The 18945-nt window shown below is 38.6% G+C and overlaps 1 protein-coding gene across 1 annotated transcript in view; it reads right to left on the minus strand.

Annotated features, from left to right (window-relative positions):
- The window catches only part of LOC124723182 (protein MON2 homolog), a gene marked incomplete in the record, with an annotated part of 216575 nt that overhangs the window by 43663 nt on the left and 153967 nt on the right, over positions 1-18945 (minus strand). Inside the window, 2 exon segments of the mRNA XM_047248376.1 lie at positions 4555-4739; positions 13492-13620. Coding sequence (XP_047104332.1) covers positions 4555-4739; positions 13492-13620 — 314 coding nt within the window.

Consider the following 18945-nt stretch of genomic DNA (forward strand, 5'->3'; position numbering starts at 1 on the left):
TTAAATTTGATTCTACTTCTCTTTTTATCATCAACAAGAAAGAATTTCAGTTTATCTTTAAATTCATTTCATTGACAGTAAATATTTAATTAACTAAAGATGGTAAAGATTACTAAAGCCACAAATTTCATTCTTTTTTCATCCTTTCGTGAAGTTACATAGTGAACTGTAGCGTCATTTTCTCCCAACATTATATTTAAGAGTACTTCTGTTGTTTGAGTGTTTTGATCACATGCAGGGAGTAATTTACAGTTAGGACACTGCCATTATGCCTTGTCACATAAACGATTGTCTACAAGAGGTTCCAGCAAGTAAATGACATATTATTCTCATTAAATATTTTTGTGGAAGAAGGTTATGTATCTTCCACTATCAGTCAACATTTTATACTCTCTTTACTTCTGCCAGTGTCAGTTGTTTTGCTGCTCAAGTAGAAAAATTTCCTGATCTAATTCCCTCAGCATCACCCAACTTAATTTGACTGCACTCCACTACCCCTGTTTCACTTTTGTTGACATTCATCTTATAACCATTTTTCAAAACGTTATCCATTTTGTTCAACTGATCTTACAAGATTCATGGAGGTGTATTCTGTCTTTGCAACCAAATAAAAGGCAGCTTGTTTTTGGGCATACCGTCAAACAGGATGATTTCTGATGGTTTTGTCGTTATTTTGATTGTAACTTTCGTACGTATTGTTAGATTAATTTGATTTTTATGGAAGTGGTAGGGTATATGTGTAAAGAATAAAATATCCCAGAACCAGAAAGTGTATGTGTAGGTATATTTACCTGAGGCAGTTAAATGAAGTGTCTGAAGTCACCCCATGGATTGGGATGATTTTGGACATGTGTGTTTTTTAAATCTCTGTCTGAAGGTACAGTATGTGAAGGGTGAATTCAGACAGTTACTGCCTTTTTTTAAAAATTCTACAGTCTTTTTATTTGATTTTGGTGACATTTTACACATTTTAAGGTAGCCCTTTGTTACAAATAAGTGATATGGAATGATACAATGAATTATATATATTACATATAAGTTTTTATTTTGCAAGAATTTAAATAAAATTTTTTTACAGTTCTTAACTGAAATATTAGAAACAGACAGAAACAAAGTAATTTAACTAAAAGGTCAAAATAATTTTCCCCACTCATCATTCTAAATTAAGTCGCAAACACTTTAAATAAATGATTGTCTTCGAGTCTAAAGCACATCTTCTCGAAAAATGAACATTCTTCTCTTCTTAACTGGTGTGGGAAGTATTTTCAAAACTTGCCATTTTTGTATTGTGTCTTCATCGGGGACATTAGGAAACACAAATATGTTTTTACTGTTCTCGTGTGGGCACAAGAATTTCACACTTACTTCCGTAGCACCAACATTTGTGGCCACTCCAACACACTGCCTTGTTTTCTCCTTGTTTCCACGTTTATATTTGTACTCTTCAACAAGAAAAGACTCTTCTTTCTGCAGTAAAACTTCATTGGATGATGTGTCGTTTTCACTTTCACTAGTGCTAGAAGCACTGTCACTTGTTTCAGCACTGCTTTCATTTCCTTGAAAATCTCAGCCAATGATTGATTTTCCAGGTTAAACATCTAGTTTGTGGCATCGGCGGGAGCTACCAAGCTTATTTGGAGGATAATGAATTTCTTTGAGCTTCTCTTCAAAAGCGGAAGACCATGCATCTTGATTGCTTTGCTGGCTCTCCGCATTATCAGGCATTTTTGTAAGACATGATCTGGATCAAAAGGGATTAGGCCCATGGCGTGAAATCCACCCTTTATGTTTTCCTCGGAGTTTGCTGAAATCTTAGTCAGTGTCTGCTTCAGAAGAGATGGGAAGGCATCCTTGGAAATGGTCCCACGAATGTGTTTCTTCCAATCAGTTAATACAGCTCGCCACGCTGCTTTCATTGGTCTGAAGAAGCTTACGTCGAGCATTTGGAGGAGGTGCGTGCTATTGGGGGAAAGGAATGAAATATTGTTCAGCTCACACTCTTCAATAACACGTAAAGACACATGACTGGATAAGTTGTCTCCAATCATGACTGTTGGCCCATTTTGCCTCTTCAAATAGGGTAAAGCAATTGTAAAGAACCAGTCTTCAAATACTGGCAGGTCAAACCATCCACTTTTGTTCCTATTGAAACGGGTTCCTTGTGGTCCACCTTCTTGCCACGTGTCCCACAAATGCTCTGATTTGTAAAGGATATACGGAGGAAGCAGTTTACCATCAGCACTAGCTGCGATCATTATTGAGACACTAGATTTTGACGAGTCCATCACTTTTTCAGCATGCTTACTCCCTCGTTTCGTAATTATCTGCTGCTTGCCTGGATCATCTGACATGTTGGTTTCATCATAGTTGATCATGTTGCTAGGTGGAAGATTTTCCAGCTTTGCCTTGATCTTAACAGTCTCTTTGTGCACTTCTGCACGAGCTCATTTAATATTTTTGCTTGAGCGAATGGAAAGATCTTCCGAGTGTCGTTTGAGGAATAAATGCACCCATTCTTCTCCTGGCAAATTATTATGAAATTTCTTCTCTTTTCGGCCAGATTTATCAAGGTAGCCTTTACCTAAATATCTAATATCCAGTTTAGTGAAGGGAAATCCCCAATGTGCAGCCCTCAAGATACCTTGCTTCAACATTTCTTCTTCTTCTTCTTCTTCTTCTTCATTTAGCACTGGCTGTCCTCCCATTTTTTTTTTTTTTTTCCGGATGTGTTTCCTGCACTTTATTTTGTAGGGTTGATTTAGGTATACCATACAAATCACATGCTTTTCTGTACAATAATTTACCACTCTGAACATCATGAACAGCTTTATCTAAAAGTTCCGGGTCATAATTACACCATACTGTAGCACCTCTTCTGCTCTTATACGTTCTTGACATTGTCCGAAATCACCCCACAGTACACAGTTTAACAAAAACTGTCATTATTTTATAACCTTGCACGAGAAACTCGACAAACTTGTACAGAAATTGTCTCAATGCTGTTAGCTACTAAGCGCATCGACAATTACGGTTACAATAACTTCCCACTCGGCACAACAATAGACAGTTTACACTTTACGATAATGCATGGATTTTTAACACTCAGACTGTTTGTTAATTATTCACCTACGGAAACAACTGACGAAAAATGAAAGTTGTGGAAAGCGATAAATGCAATCTTGCGCTTAAAGTAACTGGCGCACAGATGTTAAAATAAGTAACTCTTTGTTTCTATGCAGTGGCAAAGAGCAAATAAGCCATACTGTCCGAATTCGCCCCGGTGTCAGAAATCACCCCGTTTGACGGTACGCATTCTGCTTCTTTTATTCGTGAAGCATCTTCAGTAGCGTGTAATACATGTTTTTTATGTACCATATGTAATAAATGCATACACAGTAGTTACAAATATGTTATATTTAAGTTTTCTCTTGTTATTCTCTTGTTTTTCATTTTAGAAATAACTTTTGCAACACAAGGTTCATGAGGTTAAATTATCATTTTGTGTTACAATTTCTGATATTATTATTATTATTATTATTATTATTAATTACTGTGTGTCATTAACAACATCAGGAATCATAAGAAAAACCGAATGATAGTCTAACCCCATGAAAACTCTGCTTCAAAAGTTGTTTCTAACCTGAAAAAACAAGAGAATAATAAGAGAAAACCTAATATGGTAATATATTTGTAACTACTATATGTGCATTTATTATATACTTAATCAAACATGTATTATGGGCCACTGAAGATTCTTCACAAATAAAAGATGCAAAATGCGTATGGCAAATAACAAACTGCCTTTCATTTAGCTGCAGAGGCAGAATAAACCTCCATGAATTTTAGAGCAACTAAGAAACAATGGAAAATGGCTAAAATGTTGATCTTACAAGACCTTTACCATTTCTGACAGAATTACAATGTAATCGGCATATAACCATTTCCTGAATCTTACATCCTTTTCAAAATTTCTCTTTCATTTCCTTTACTACTGACTATTTATCTCATATTAACATACCTAGCTACACTGGGGATAGCATATATGCACTTAAAGACACTTTAATTAGTGCAGGTAGGCGCAAAGAGACTAAGGTTAAAAATCACAGAGTAATAACTGTCTTGTTTGAGTAATCATTGTCTGGTTAGTTCTCACGTAATTCCAAGCATCTATGACTAGCTTCTTTTCCTGAGTGATGCACTTTTTTCCCCGATGTAGAATATATTGTGCCCCATGTAAAATATACTTATGGCTACTGCTGTAAGCTTTCACATGTAAAGACTTAGTTAATTAAAATTTATATTCATTTCATGCTTAAATCGCAATATATATAACAATATCATTTAATCATAAAAGCCAAATTAATTCAACATAACTGATTAACGCATACTGATTTTCCTTATCATAACAAAAATCACTTGGCACATGGGTACCTTTTAGTACATACACGAGTAAACTGTTACTAAACCAGCAGCATAATGAAAATTCTGAGCATATGGTACTAATATAGTTAACTAATAACAATGTTGAAAGTAGCTTTCACAGTCAAAACTTGCCTTGTTGGAAACAAAAATTTATCCAAGGTTTCAGCAAGCTGTGGCCACATCTGCTGAAATTCTTGACGATGCTTTCTTGCCAGTGGAAGACCAATTTGAAGCACAGTTAACAAACCTGTGACCGCTAACTTCCATGTTGTAGGAGATGGACAGCTATACTTCATTGACAATGGAACATGTAACGCCTGCACAAAAAAAGTAAATGAAAAACAGGATTAAAAATAGCCTCCAAATGTCTCCCTCTTTACTCAACATCACCAGTTCTATGGAGCATACATCATTTGGTGTCTTACATACACAATACACACTATGGAAAGTCAAATGAGTAAGAGAAAAAGATAAAAATATTTTATTATTAATTTAAAAGCAAAACATAATAGCACAAATTTTTTGTACGGCAATCCAAAATTTCTTTACTGTCAGAGTTATATATGTTTAACGCATGGTTTATTTGAGCACAAGGTTCACATTCTTAAGGTGCGATCAGTACAGTGACTTTCATGTTACACAGCGAGTCCATCTCCAGTATCAAAAAATACAGAAAGAACACTATACAATGGACAAAAATTTACGAATATTTGCTGTCTTATGTTTATACTTTGAGACTGCCTTCAAGAGTACAGTCCAATATGAGCAATGTAATACTTTTAAAAACTATTATACACACTTTGTGTAGTTTTGGAGGACATTGCTGAGTGTGGCAGAAACAAGTAGTGAGGGAATAATTCTGTTCAGATTTGAAGCTTCTCAATGTTTTTCTGAGTTTCTGATTTAAAATTTGGATTCTTCTGTAAAATCCACCTTATGTAAAACATTTTTATTTTATTTTATTAGTTTCCCCATTCAGTCACAGAATGACAACTGCATTTTTAGAAGCAGCTGTCAAGGAGAAAACTGATTACAAACATAAAATGCCTTAATACTGTAGGTTAGTTATGGTGCAGCAACAGGCTGATCATCAGAGTGATCTAAGTTGAAGGTTACGTTGGAAGAAGACAGTTTGGTTGTGAGAGGCAAAGTAGTAATGAATGCTTCAGTTAATACAGCTTTCGTCCTGCAAATGTAATTTGAGGCTCTGAAACGTAGCACTACAAGATGTAACACTACTGTGCTGTTGTTGTTGTGGTCTTCAATCCTGAGACTGGTTTGATGCAGCTCTCCATGCTACTCTATCCTGTGCAAGCTTCTTCATCTCCCAGTACCTACTGCAGCCTACATCCTTCTGAATCTGCTTAGTGTATTCATCTCTTGGTCTCCCTCTACGATTTTTACGCTCCACGCTGCCCTCCAATACTAAATTGGTGATCCCTCGATGTCTCAGAACATGTCCTACCAACCGATCCCTTCTTCTAGTCAAGTTGTGCCACAAGCTCCTCTTCTCCCCAATTCTATTCAATACCTCCTCATTAGTTATGTGGTCTACCCATTTAAACTTCAGCATTCTTCTGCAGCACCACATTTCGAAAGCTTCTATTCTCTTCTTCTCTAAACTATTTATCGTCCACGTTTCACTTCCATACATGGCTACACTCCATACAAATACTTTCAGAAACGACTTCCTAACACTTAAATCTATACTCGATGTTAACAAATTTCTCTTCTTCAGAAACGCTTTCCTTGCCATTGCCAATCTACATTTTATATCCTCTCTACTTCGACCATCATCAGTTATTTTACTCCCTAAACAGCAAAACTCCTTTACTACTTTAAGTGTCTCATTTCCTAATCTAATTCCCTCAGCATCACCCGATTTAATTTGACTACATTCCATTATCCTCATTTTGCTTTTGTTGATGTTCATCTTATATCCTCTTTTCAAGACACTGTCCATTCCGTTCAACGGCTCTTCCAAGTCCTTTGCTGTCTCTGACAGAATTACAATGTCATCGGCGAATCTCAAAGTTTTTATTTCTTCTCCATGGATTTTAATACCCACTCCGAACTTTTCTTTTGTTTCCTTTATTGCTTGCTCAATATACAGATTGAATAACATCGGGGAGAGGCTACAACCCTGTCTCACTCCCTTCCTAACCACTGCTTCCCTTTCATGTCCTTCGACTCTTATAACTGCCATCTGTTTTCTGTACAAATTGTAAATAGCCTTTCGCTCCCTGTATTTTACCCCTGCCACCTTAGAATTTGAAAGAGAGTATTCCAGTCAGCATTGTCAAAAGCTTTCTCTAAGTCTACAAATGCTAGTAACGTAGGTTTGTCTTTCCTTAATCTTTCTTCTAAGATAAGTTGTAGGGTCAGTATTCCCTCCCGTGTTCCAACATTTCTACGGAATCCAAATTGATCTTCCCCGAGGTTGGCTTCTACCAGTTTTTCCATTCGTCTGTAAAGAATTCGCGTTAGTATTTTGCAGCTGTGACTTATTAAACTGATAGTTCAGTACTTTTCACATCTGTCAACACCTGCTTTCTTTGGGATTGAAATTATTATATTCTTCTTGACGTCTGAGGGTATTTCGCCTGTCTCATACATCTTGCTCACCATATGGTAGAGTTTTGTGAGGACTGGCTCTCCCAAGGCTGTCAGTAGTTCTAATGGAATGTTGTCTACTCCGGGGGCCTTGTTTCGACTAAGGTCTTTCAGTGTTCTGTCAAACTCTTCACGCAGAATCATATCTCCCATTTCATCTTCATCTACATCCTCTTCCATTTCCATAATATTGTCCTCAAGTACATCGCCCTTGTATAGGCCCTCTATATACTCCTTCCACCTTTCTGCTTTCCCTTCTTTGCTTAGAGCTGGGTTTCCATCTGAGCTCTTGATATTCATACAAGTGGCTCTCTTTTCTCCAAAGGTCTCTTTAATTTTCCTGTAGGCAGCATCTATCTTACCCCTTGTGAGATAAGCCTCTACATCCTTACATTTGTCCTCTAGCCATGCCTGCTTAGCCATTTTGCACTTCCTGTCGATCTCATTTTTGAGACGTTTGTATTACTTTTTGCCTGCTTCATTTACTGCATTTTTATATTTTCTCCTTTCATCAATTAAATTCAATATTTCTTCTGTTACCCAAGGGTTTCTACCAGCCCTCGTCTTTTTACCTATTTGATCCTCCGCTGCCTTCATTATTTCATCCCTCAAAGCTACCCATTCTTCTTCTACTGTACTTCTTTCCCCCATTCTTGTCAATTGTTCCCTTATGCTCTCCCTGAATCTCTGTACAACCTCTGGTTCTTTCAGTTTATCCAGGTCCCATCTCCTTAAATTCCCACCTTTTTGCAGTTTCTTCAGTTTTAATCTACAGTTCATAACCAATAGATTGTGGTCAGAGTCCACATCTGCCCCTGGGAATGTCTTACAATTTAAAACCTGGTTCCTTAATCTTTGTCTTACCATTATATAATCTATCTGATACCTTTTAGTATCTCCAGGGTTCTTCCATGTATACAACCTTCTTTCATGATTCTTGAACCAAGTGTTAGCTATGATTAAGTTATGCTCTGCACAAAATTCTACCAGGCGGCTTCCTCTTTCATTTCTGTCCCCCAATCCATATTCACCTACTATGTTTCCTTCTCTCCCATTTCCTACTGTCGAATTCCAGTCACCCATGACTATTAAATTTTCGTCTCCCTTCACTACCTGAATAATTTATTTTATCTCATCATACATTTCATCAATTCCTTCCTCATCTGCAGAGCTATTTGGCATATAAACTTGTACTACTGTAGTAGGCGTGGGCTTCATGTCTATCTTGGCCACAATAATGTGTTCACTATGCTGTTTATAGTAGCTTACCCATACCCCTATTTTTTTTATTCGTTATTAAACCTACTCCTGCATTACCCCTATTTGATTTTGTATTTATAACCCTGTATTCACCGGACCAGAAGTCTTGTTCCTCCTGCCACCGAATTTCACTAATTCCCACTATATCTAACTTTAACCTATCCATTTCCCTTTTTAGATTTTCTAACATACCTGCCTGATTAAGGGATCTGACATTCCACACTCCGATCCGCAGAACACCAGTTTTCTTTCTCCTGATAACGACGTCCTCTTGAGTATTCCCCACCCAAAGATCCGAATGGGGGACTATTTTACCTCCGGAATATTTTACCCAAGAGGACGCCATCATCATTTAATCATACAGTAAAGCTGCATGCCCTCGGGAAAAATTACGGCTGTAGTTTCCCCTTGCTTTCAGCCGCTCGCAGTACCAGAACAGCAAGGCCATTTTGGCTAGTGTTACAAGGCCAGATCAGTCAATCATCTAGACTGTTGCCCCTGCAACTACTGAAAAGGCTGCTGCCCCTCTTCAGGAACCACACATTTGTCTGGCTACTGTACTAGTGTGCTCATAAAAATGCAGGCAGTAGGGCAAGAAGCAGTGGCAAGAAGCGGTATACCACATGACGCTCCTCCTGTAGCATGTTCTTTGGGATGTACAACATTACTGTTGGTTTTCATGTCAGTTTAGATATGGTGAGGTTACTTATCTGGTGTAGTGTTCATTATGGATGGCATAAAGCAAACACAACAGGTATTACATGAAGAAGCAATAGCAATATTTTTCTGAGCCCATAAATTCTACTGGGTAGAGCCAGAAGCTGACACAGTGCCCTGGTGTAGCACTCGCCCTTGTGTTGCTGGTTACCAGTGTAGGCAAAGGATGAAGTGTGAGGCATGGGACAGAGACAGAGATCACACTGGCACAACTGCAAAGTATTCTCTGTCCTCCTCTGCGCATAATGCCTCCTAACATGAAGTCTACTTTCATTATGCAGACTTCTAGGATGTATTTTGTGCTTCAATGATACCAAGAGGAACAGCAGCATTGCCCTACAAGGTGAAGTCTAGAATGAGGAGGCTACATGAGAATGTGAAGTAAAATCTTTTCTAAAATTGCCTAATATTCTAGCAGTACCAACCTCTACTCATGGTCTTTATGTTGTGGCTATTATTTTAAAAAGAAACATCAAAATGAGTGACTCATCAATGAAAGTAGTATTTTTTAAATATGTGTCACATGTCAGCCAATCACTTTGGCGACAGTCTCAAAGGCACTCACTTTGAAAATAACAATACATTTCTGATCAGAACTCCTGTAACAAATTTATCAAAAAAATATGGTAAGTTTTCAAAGTGTTTCTGCTCTTACATCTTCTTCTGCTTCATTAGGATCCTTCTGGATCATGTGTGGCTTGTTTTGCATGTCTTATTTCTTCCCAATACCTTTTCATTCTCTCGCTTCTTCTACTTCTTTCTTCTCCTGTTAACACAACTTTGATTTTGGTGTCCGGCCACCTGTGATCATCCATCAACCTTTTATACTTCTCCCTGTCCTGTACTACTGTCTGCAGACTCCTTTCTTTTATTCCTACAGCCTTCCAGTCATTTCTGACTTCCTTCACCCAGTTGTTTCCCGTATGACATGTTGCATTCCATATCGTATTTCTGACTTCCTTCACCCAGTTGTTTCCCGTATGACATGTTGCATTCCATATCTTCTTGTCAACCTCTCCACGTCCATCCTCATTATGTGCCCAGTAAATCGTAACCACCTCTTCCATATCTCGCTCGATATGGGTTCAATATTTTCATACTGTTCCTGTCTTCTTCTGTGTATCCAGATATCCCCATGTTTTTTGGTGCCCCATATGCCTCTTAAAATTTTCCACTCCTCCTCCTCCTCCAACTGTATAGGAGCTCTCTTGCCATATGTGATCATTTCTGGTGCATATAGAAAGATTTTTCTTGCCATATGTTGTTTTCACCAAAAACCAAAGCTTCTGTAAAAGTGGTGCCCTATCTATTGCACTATTGTTGCTCTGTATGCCACCAGTTAGCTTCTCGCCCAAATAACGAAAACTGTTGACTTTTTCAACCACTTGGCCATCTATCTTCCAGTCAGACTCAGTGTTCAATGTCTTGGTCTTCTTATATGCAGTTTTCAGTCTGACCGTTTCTGCTGTTTCTACTAGATTTTTTAGTGCTGTCTTTGCCTCTTCTTCTGTCTCATTTAAGGGTGCCATGTCATCTGCGAATGTCAGGCAGTCCACTGTTGCATTATGTTTGACCTTGTACCCTATTCGCACACCTTTGATCTTCATGTTACTATTTAGTTGTCTCCACTGTGTCTCACTACTTCGTCCAGACCAGGTTAAATAAAACTGGTGACAGTCCATCTCCTTGCCGGACTCCTGTTTTTATTTCAAAGCTGTCTGACAGCATACTGCGATGCCTGATACTTGCAGTAGTGTCGCTAAACATTTTTTTTATTATTGCATGTGTTGTAGCATCCAGTCCTCTATCTTCTAACATATCAAGCAGAGTATTTCTGTCAACTGAATCGTAGGCCTTTTGGAAGTCCACAAATGTCACTATTGTCTTCTTTTCCTTTCCTGTGTCCGTGTTATATTATCTTTTTTATTCCAAATATCTGTTCAGTACAGTTCCTTCCTATTTTAAAGCCACACTGGTACTCTCATATTGTTGGCCCCAGTTGTTCTTCAACTCTGTTCAGCAAGATTCTCGACAAAACCTCGTACCCTATGTTTAAAAGAGAGGCGCCCCTGTAGTTATCTAGTGCTTTCTTGTTCCCCTTCTTGTGTAGTGGTATTATAACGGCTTCTTTCCAGTCTATGGGTATTTTCGTATTTCTCTACATATCCATCATTATATTGTACATACTTCTTTCTATTTCAGGACCATCTCACATGATCTCTTCAGCGCACACACCATCATTGCCTGATGCCTTGTTGTTTTTGAGGTTTTTAACTGCCTCTGCTACTTCTGCCCTGGAGTGTGCATGGTTTAGATTATTCTGACTTTCATCCCTACTGTCAGTGGTGCTGCATTCAGCAAATCCCTAAAATACCTAGCCATTTCCTCGAACACCTCTTTCTCGCTAATTTTTATTGTGCCATCTTGTCCTGTTACAAAGGGTTCTTTCGCCTTGAAGCTTTTAATTCTGCTCTTCATTTCTCTGAAAAAGACTTGTGATTTGTGTTTCTTGAAGGCTGTGTTTGCTTCTTCAAGTTTTTCATTCCATCTACTTCTCTCAGTATTTCTGATCATTTTGTTTGCAATTTTTCTCGCATTCCGGAACTTCAACCAGTCTTCTTGCTTTTTACAGGATTGCCATTTCATCCACACTTTCCTCCTGGTCTCAACTGTGTTCTCACATTCATCTGTCCACCACTCACACTTCCTTTTCTTGTTGTTAGTAGCCAGTCGCACTGCTTGTTCTTCCATCATATGTCTCACTCTCTTCCAACCACTCTGAACTACCATTCCCTTTGCATACTCTGCTCTGTGTTTTTTCAGAAGATTTAGGTCAATTCTGTGAGTGTTTATGGTCCTATGTTTCCTTGCTCTGTTGGGTGTCCATCTGCATTTTATTTCGACAAAGTAGTGATCTGATTCCATCCTGCTATTTTTCCTCACTTTTGTGTTCATAATCTCTCTGTGATTCTTGTCACAGATTGCTGCATGGTCTAGCTGTTTTTCCCCAATCCTGTTTCCAGGGCTGACCCACATTGTTTTCTTGCTTACCTTAGTTTTGTAAAGGGTGGTCATTATTGTCATCTTGTGTCTCCTAAAGAGGTCCACTAATCTCTCATCATTCTTGTTTGTTCTCTTGTGGGCTGGATAATCTCCCACAGGACCTCTAAACTTCCTTTCCGTGCCTATTTGCGCATTAAAATCTCCACGAAAATAGTGACACCTCTTTTGTCCACATCTGTCACTACCTTATCCAAAGTGGCATAAAAATGTTTAGTTACTGCATTGTCTTTTTTGTTCTTATCATTTGTTGGTGCATGTGCATTTAATATTGCATAGGTTTTGTTTCCTATTTTCATTGTCAGATATGACAGCCTCTTGCTTATGCCCTTCCACGCAGTGATACTATCCAGGTATCTACAATCTACTACAACAGCTGTGCCAAATATAAAAGGTTGCTTTGGCCCCCCAACACCGGGTTTCCCTTTCAGAATTACATACCCCTTTGATTCCATCATGCTTTTGTCCCTGAATCTTGTTTCCTGTAGTGCCAGTATGCCAATCCCAAGTTCTCTCATACTGTCAAGAACTTGCTTTAGCTTGCCCACCTTCATCATTGTATGTTTATGGTTGCCATTTTAAAAGCCTGTTTCAGTCTGAGTTTGTGTCCGCGATTTAAATTGGATTTTGAGGTACTGGCAAGTTCACACTTTTGTTTCACACATGATGCAGGCTCCCCAGAATCCAATAGCCTGCTCACATTGACCTCAGTAAACGAGGGATTATTAGCCCCCTGGGGTATATTTGTGATTATCATATGCTTCATGACAGCTTCACAAGCCGAAGTTTCAACTTTGGTTACTGCATTTGTAGTAGTGTGGTTACAATGGAGGTGGTTAGCCCTAGAGGATGTAATCAGGCTGCCCCACTGGGGTCGGACAACTTTTGTGGCTGCTCCACTGGAGTACAGACACCACTCTGGTTCATCCGCCTTGATGACCGTTGGGATTTGCCAAATCTGCTTTTGAACTGACAGTCCATCTTCTTCTGCTCTTACATCAAAATATTATAAAAGCAATTACAGTTTGACTAGGTTCGGTGTGATTTTCCAGGCCAAAAATTAGAGGCACTACTCCAAAATTAGACTTGGAAATCGAAAGAATGTCTCTCCTGTCTTGAACATCACTTTCGGCAGCCCAACACAGGTCATTATGATACACTACATAATAGTTTAGATTTCATCCTGAATGTTTGTAAAACATTAACAGTCCAATAAAAATAGCACTCATCACTGACCTATGAAAGCTTACAAACTACTTTAACTATAAACACTCAATAATGTCACTGAAAAAAGATTTTCATATGAGTGAGTGACACACACACACACACACACACACACACACACACACACTCTCAAGTGAAATTAACACACAAACTAGGAGAAAAATCCAGTATGTAACAGGAAATTGAGCTACTTACACAAATAATTTTGTGCAGGACACAGGCATTTATCACAGACATATCACTAGCAGTGATTCTGTACAACTCTATGGCCATAGTCAAAGCCTTTTCACCAAATGGAATGTAATTCACAGCCATCCACTCTCCCTGAGGCACAAATAATAATAATAATAATAATAATAATAATAATAATAATAATAATAAAACAGTTAAAACATAATACCCTTTATATGTTTAGTTAATTTTATAGAAGGAAAAAACTCAGAATAAAGGTTTTTGATAAATTTTCTGATTTTACATGTTAACTTGAGGACATCAAAGAATTTTAGACATGTTTCATTACTCATTTATGTTATGAAACATGTCCAAGTATCAGAAGGTCAATAGTCTCATCTGAAATTGCATAATATGAATCATCATGGGATTAAGGCTTGAAAGTGTTTGCTGTAAACCAGTTGCAGGCTAGTTTAGCTACCATTCTAGCTGAGTCTAGTATCATTGTGTTTAGGCACTTGATTCATGTGAATGGGTTATCAGTAAATTTACAGTTTTTGAGCCATGAGTTAAAATTTATGAAGGTCACTCAGATAGGTTACAAATAATGAAAGAAGTAAAAATAATCCCTCACAATTCAGTCAATGCTTCAAGTGGCCAACAGGCACAAAAACAGATAGAAAACATCGCTAAACTTTAAGGTAATGCTCTTCCTTGAAGCTAAAAAACTAACAAAAGCACACATGTGGCTTCATTGCCCCAGCAAGCTATACTTTTCTGGCATCACATCTCAAATAGGGTGAGGGGTTCTGTTGGGAGGAGTGAATGAAGGAATCAGAAGATGGGAAAGTGGAGTTGGAGGGCAGGGAGTGTGGTGACTGGAATGGAGAGGCACTAAGAAAACACAACACTAGTGTGGTACAAGTGAGCAGACAAGGAAAGTTGCATTTTGAAGTGGGATGCATGGGGACATGGGTGTAAAAAAGCGGCTAGAGGAGATTTAAATCTTGTTTTCACAGGTTTGTATTACATACAAGTACACGCCCCTACCAGTACATATGCCAACACCCTACTTGCAGACTGTGATGCTAACTTACACAATGTTATGGGCTTCATCTTCAATTACATAAATAAATTTTTTGTGACGTGGCAAATCGGTTTCAAATTGTATAATAGGAATCTCATTATAACATTCAGCAAATTCGTTATTATCACTAACTTGTAATAAAGTCTACACCATTGTTTAAAGTGATGAAATGGATTCTAAAAGTATTGTAACAGAGTGTGAACTTAGTGAGATTCATGTTGCAGCAGAACAATCAATACCTTATAGATATTTTTTATTTCAGTATAATAATAATAATAATAATAATAATAATAATAATAATAATAATAAAATGGTAAAATGGAAATTTATTTTGTGGTTTTAGAAATTTAGAGCTACCCTTCACCCATATTGAAATTCTATGTAAATACAACAATGTCCCTATTGCTGCTTTCTGTGAGTAATGACTGTTCAGCTGTGCAAATTTGGTTACAAAATTAAGTACTGTACAGGTAAAGAAAATTTGATATTTACAGCACCTATGGCCGGTCTGCACATTGAATAACTCTAAAATTAAATAGCATAGTATTGCTTGCAGCAGAAACCTTGATTTCCAATGTACATTCAATACATTGTAGCTAACATCCAAATTTAGAAATAGCACACTTTGGAATGCTATACTCTTATTTCTGTTGTCAGATATCACCATGTTACTTAATGCGAGCTGGTGCAGCATCTCACATACATGTATTGCACTTCTGTATAGAGTCAGAAATGTGACTCAAAAGGATTTCAAAATTGATAACTCTTATTCAAAAATGATTTTTGAATTAAACACCATCCTCAGCAGATAGCTTCCTTAGTAGCTTATTGGATGTCCCCAAACAATTCCTACAAGATACCCATTGCCATTCACAAAATTTGTGAGTCTGTTTTTTCCTATATCAATGGCATCGTAAGTTCCTTGGTCAGAAACTATACAACTCCCATACGAATAACTTCACTTGCCGCCATCTTTAAAGTGGTGTAAGTAGTGTTTCCTATTCAGCATGTCAAAACACTAACTTGCATGTGAGGGTGGAGTGGTGGCGGTGGCGGCAGCAGTGCGGATGGTGGTGGGATGCATGTGTAAGTAGTTCATGCCAGTGGAAACTGGGTATATGGCCAAGGCATCAGGGGACGTGTTGTACACAAAATTCCCCGTCTACGTCTCAGTGAGCTGGGGACAGGGGAGGGGAGTGGAAACTGAGGATAGATCCACAAGGGATGGATTGTGAAGCAACCACAGAAGTCAAGCAAGCTATGCTCAACAGTATTCTCTGCCATTGTGCTATCAACTTTGCTCTTGGCCACAGCTTGGCAGCAGTCTTTATTCATGTGGACCACTGGTAGTGAATCCCTCATAAAAGTCTGTGGAGAAGTTATAATATAGTTGGAACACGACATGTCTACCTTCGCTGCCTCTGACAGGGTAGGGCATACATGATCCTGGACTGGAACAGATCATGTTAGGTGAGTGAATAGTGCAGATCTTGCACCCAAGTCTTCCACAAAGATAAGCTATGTGATCAGAAGTATCCGGACACCCCAAAAAACAGACATTTTTCGTATTAGGTGCATTGTGCTGCCACCTACTGCAGGTACTCCATATCAGTGAACTCAGTAGTCATCAGACATCATGAGAGAGCAGAATACCAGATTTCCACACTCCCAAAGAGCCATAGGTCCACCGTTTACGATGAGAAAGTGAAGTGGAAACGTGAAGGGACACATACAGCACAAAAGTGTACATGTCGACCTCATCTATTCACTGACAGAGACTGCTGACAATTGAAGAGGGTTGTAATGTGTAATAAGCAGACATCTATCCAAACCATCACACAGGAATTCCAAACTGCATCAGGATCCACTGCACGTACTATGACAGTTAGGCGGGAGGTGAGAAAACTTGGATTTCATGGTTGAGCGGCTGCTCATAAGCCACACATCATGCCAGTACATGCCAAACGACACATCGCTTGGTGTAGAGAGTGTAAACATTGGATGACTGAACAGTGAAGAAACATTGTGTACCGTGATTCACTCAATGTGGCGATCTGATGGCAGGGTGTGGGTATGGCGAATGCCCGGTGAACGTCATCTGCCAGCATGAGTAGTGCTAACAGTACAATTCGGAGGCAGCGATGTTATGGTGCGGTCATGTTTGTCATGCAGGCGACTTACACACCTTGTTGTTTCGTGTGGCACTATCACAGAACAGGCCTGCATTGATGTTTTAAGCACCTTCTTGCTTCCCACTGTTGAAGAGAAATTTGGGGATGGCGACTGCATCTTTCAACACGATTGAGCACGTGTTCACAATGCAGGGCCTGTGACAGAGTGGTTACATGACAGTAACATCCCTGTAATGGACTGGCCTGCACAGAGTCCAGACCTGAATCCTATAGAACACCTTTGGGATCTTTTGGAACGCCAACTTGATGCCTGGCCTCACCGACCAACATCAACACCTCTCCTCAGTGCAGCACTCCGTGAAGAATGGACTGCCATTCTCAAAGAAACCTTCCAGGACCTGACTGAATGTATGCCTGCAAGAATGGAAGCTGTCATCAAGGGTAAGGGTGGGCCAACACCATATTGAATTCCCACATTACCGATGGAGGGCACCATAAACTTGTAAGTTATTTTCAGCCAGGTGTCCGAATACTTTTGATCACATAGTGTATGACACTTCTGGTGATGGGTTGAGAATAGGTGTGAAATAAAGGACTGTCTGAGCTTAATGGGGATTTCAGGTTTGTTTATGTGCCTGTCAATTGCACAATGTCTAAACTATATACAGTGTTACTACTGTTATTCCTTTCATTATTTGTATTCTACCTAGGACTTTTCCAGTACTTTATGTATGTAGGTTGACAAGATTAGTCGCTCCAACATTGAACCTCATGGTAGTCCCTATTTTATGGTGTGTGTGTGTGTGTGTGTGTGTGTGTGTGTGTGTGTGTGTGTGTGTGTGTGTGTGTGTGTGTGTGGTGTGTGCGCGCACGCAAGTGCGCACACGCTTGCACTCAGTATCCAACCCCAAATTTTCTGATGCACAGTAATGACAGTCTGATGATATCATTATCCATAATAGATGTAGACACTTTTGATTTTTCTCTGTCATCAGCTTTGTCATTCACTCATGTACTACAGTTGTGTCACAAAGTGCTTCACGTATTCATTGTACGAGATGACTAAATGTGTTTTGTAAAAATCCTGCACCAAGATGATTCTCAAAGGAAAACAATTTGTAAAAGTCAGTAAAAGTTTGAAGATGATGTCATGGTGGAACACAAAAAGAGTGGTATAAAACCAGTTCCAGAATGGTCACACCCCAACAGAGTAGCCAGCAATATGGAAGGTCAAAAAATAACTTACAATGCAGCTGTTGTTGAGAAGGTGCAAAATCTGATAATGGCAATGGGAGACATTCTTTCCTTGCAGCTTCTGGTTATTTCCAAAATTTAGAACATTCTTGAAGGTTCTAACTTTGAAAGTAGAGACGAGATAATGCAGGAGGTAAGAATGAAGCTATAGACTGTTCCCAAAGAAATCTTCCAGAGAAGTTTCCTGGTGAGGAAGGACCAGCGGCCTAAATATATAGTGGCACAAGTGGATTGTCGTCTACATCCCACCAACTATACAATATATTTTTCACACTCAAAGACTGGGTATGATTCAGACAGACCATGTGTGCTCTCCAATAAAATTATTCAAATTGACACACTGTTTCCTGTTATGAATGCAAAACTCCATCTGCACATGAATGTCAGTAAAGGTACAACATTTTTGTTTTCCAAGTAGAATATTATTGTACAGGTAATTAAAAGTTTTGACAGGATCGTAGACAATACAACCAGGATAAGTTTCCATGTTTTGTAGTTACTGAACAACACTTGTGCTGCACCACATATGGGTTTCTACATAAATCAACCTTCATAGAAGTCAAACTGAGAAGCAGTTAATATGTTCCACTAGGAAAAAGAAGCTCAGTATTATGCAAACAGACCAATTCTCTAATACTTTTTGAAACAATTAGAAGTAGTTTAAGGAGGCCGTAATTTGAGTTGTTTTGCTTATCTACATTTTTATAGACTGATATTACTACTACAAATGCTTTAAGTCAATGACCAATTCCAAAGTCATCTCAAATATAAACCCGTCCATTCCACAAAAAATTTTGATATTTTATTAGAAAGATTTGATTTCAAATGACAATAATAGCAAAAAATTTCCCAACTTTTAGTGATCTATGGATTTTTGTAATCTCTGTACTAGTCAAATGTTTGGAAAAATTGTTTGTTCACAGCATGTATGGGGTCCACAACATCATAGTCTATATTCTATTTACGACACAACCAACAGAATGCACTTGCAGACATGATGACAGC

The sequence above is a fragment of the Schistocerca piceifrons genome, chromosome X (assembly GCF_021461385.2).
Source record: "Schistocerca piceifrons isolate TAMUIC-IGC-003096 chromosome X, iqSchPice1.1, whole genome shotgun sequence".
Lineage (NCBI taxonomy): Eukaryota > Metazoa > Arthropoda > Insecta > Orthoptera > Acrididae > Schistocerca > Schistocerca piceifrons.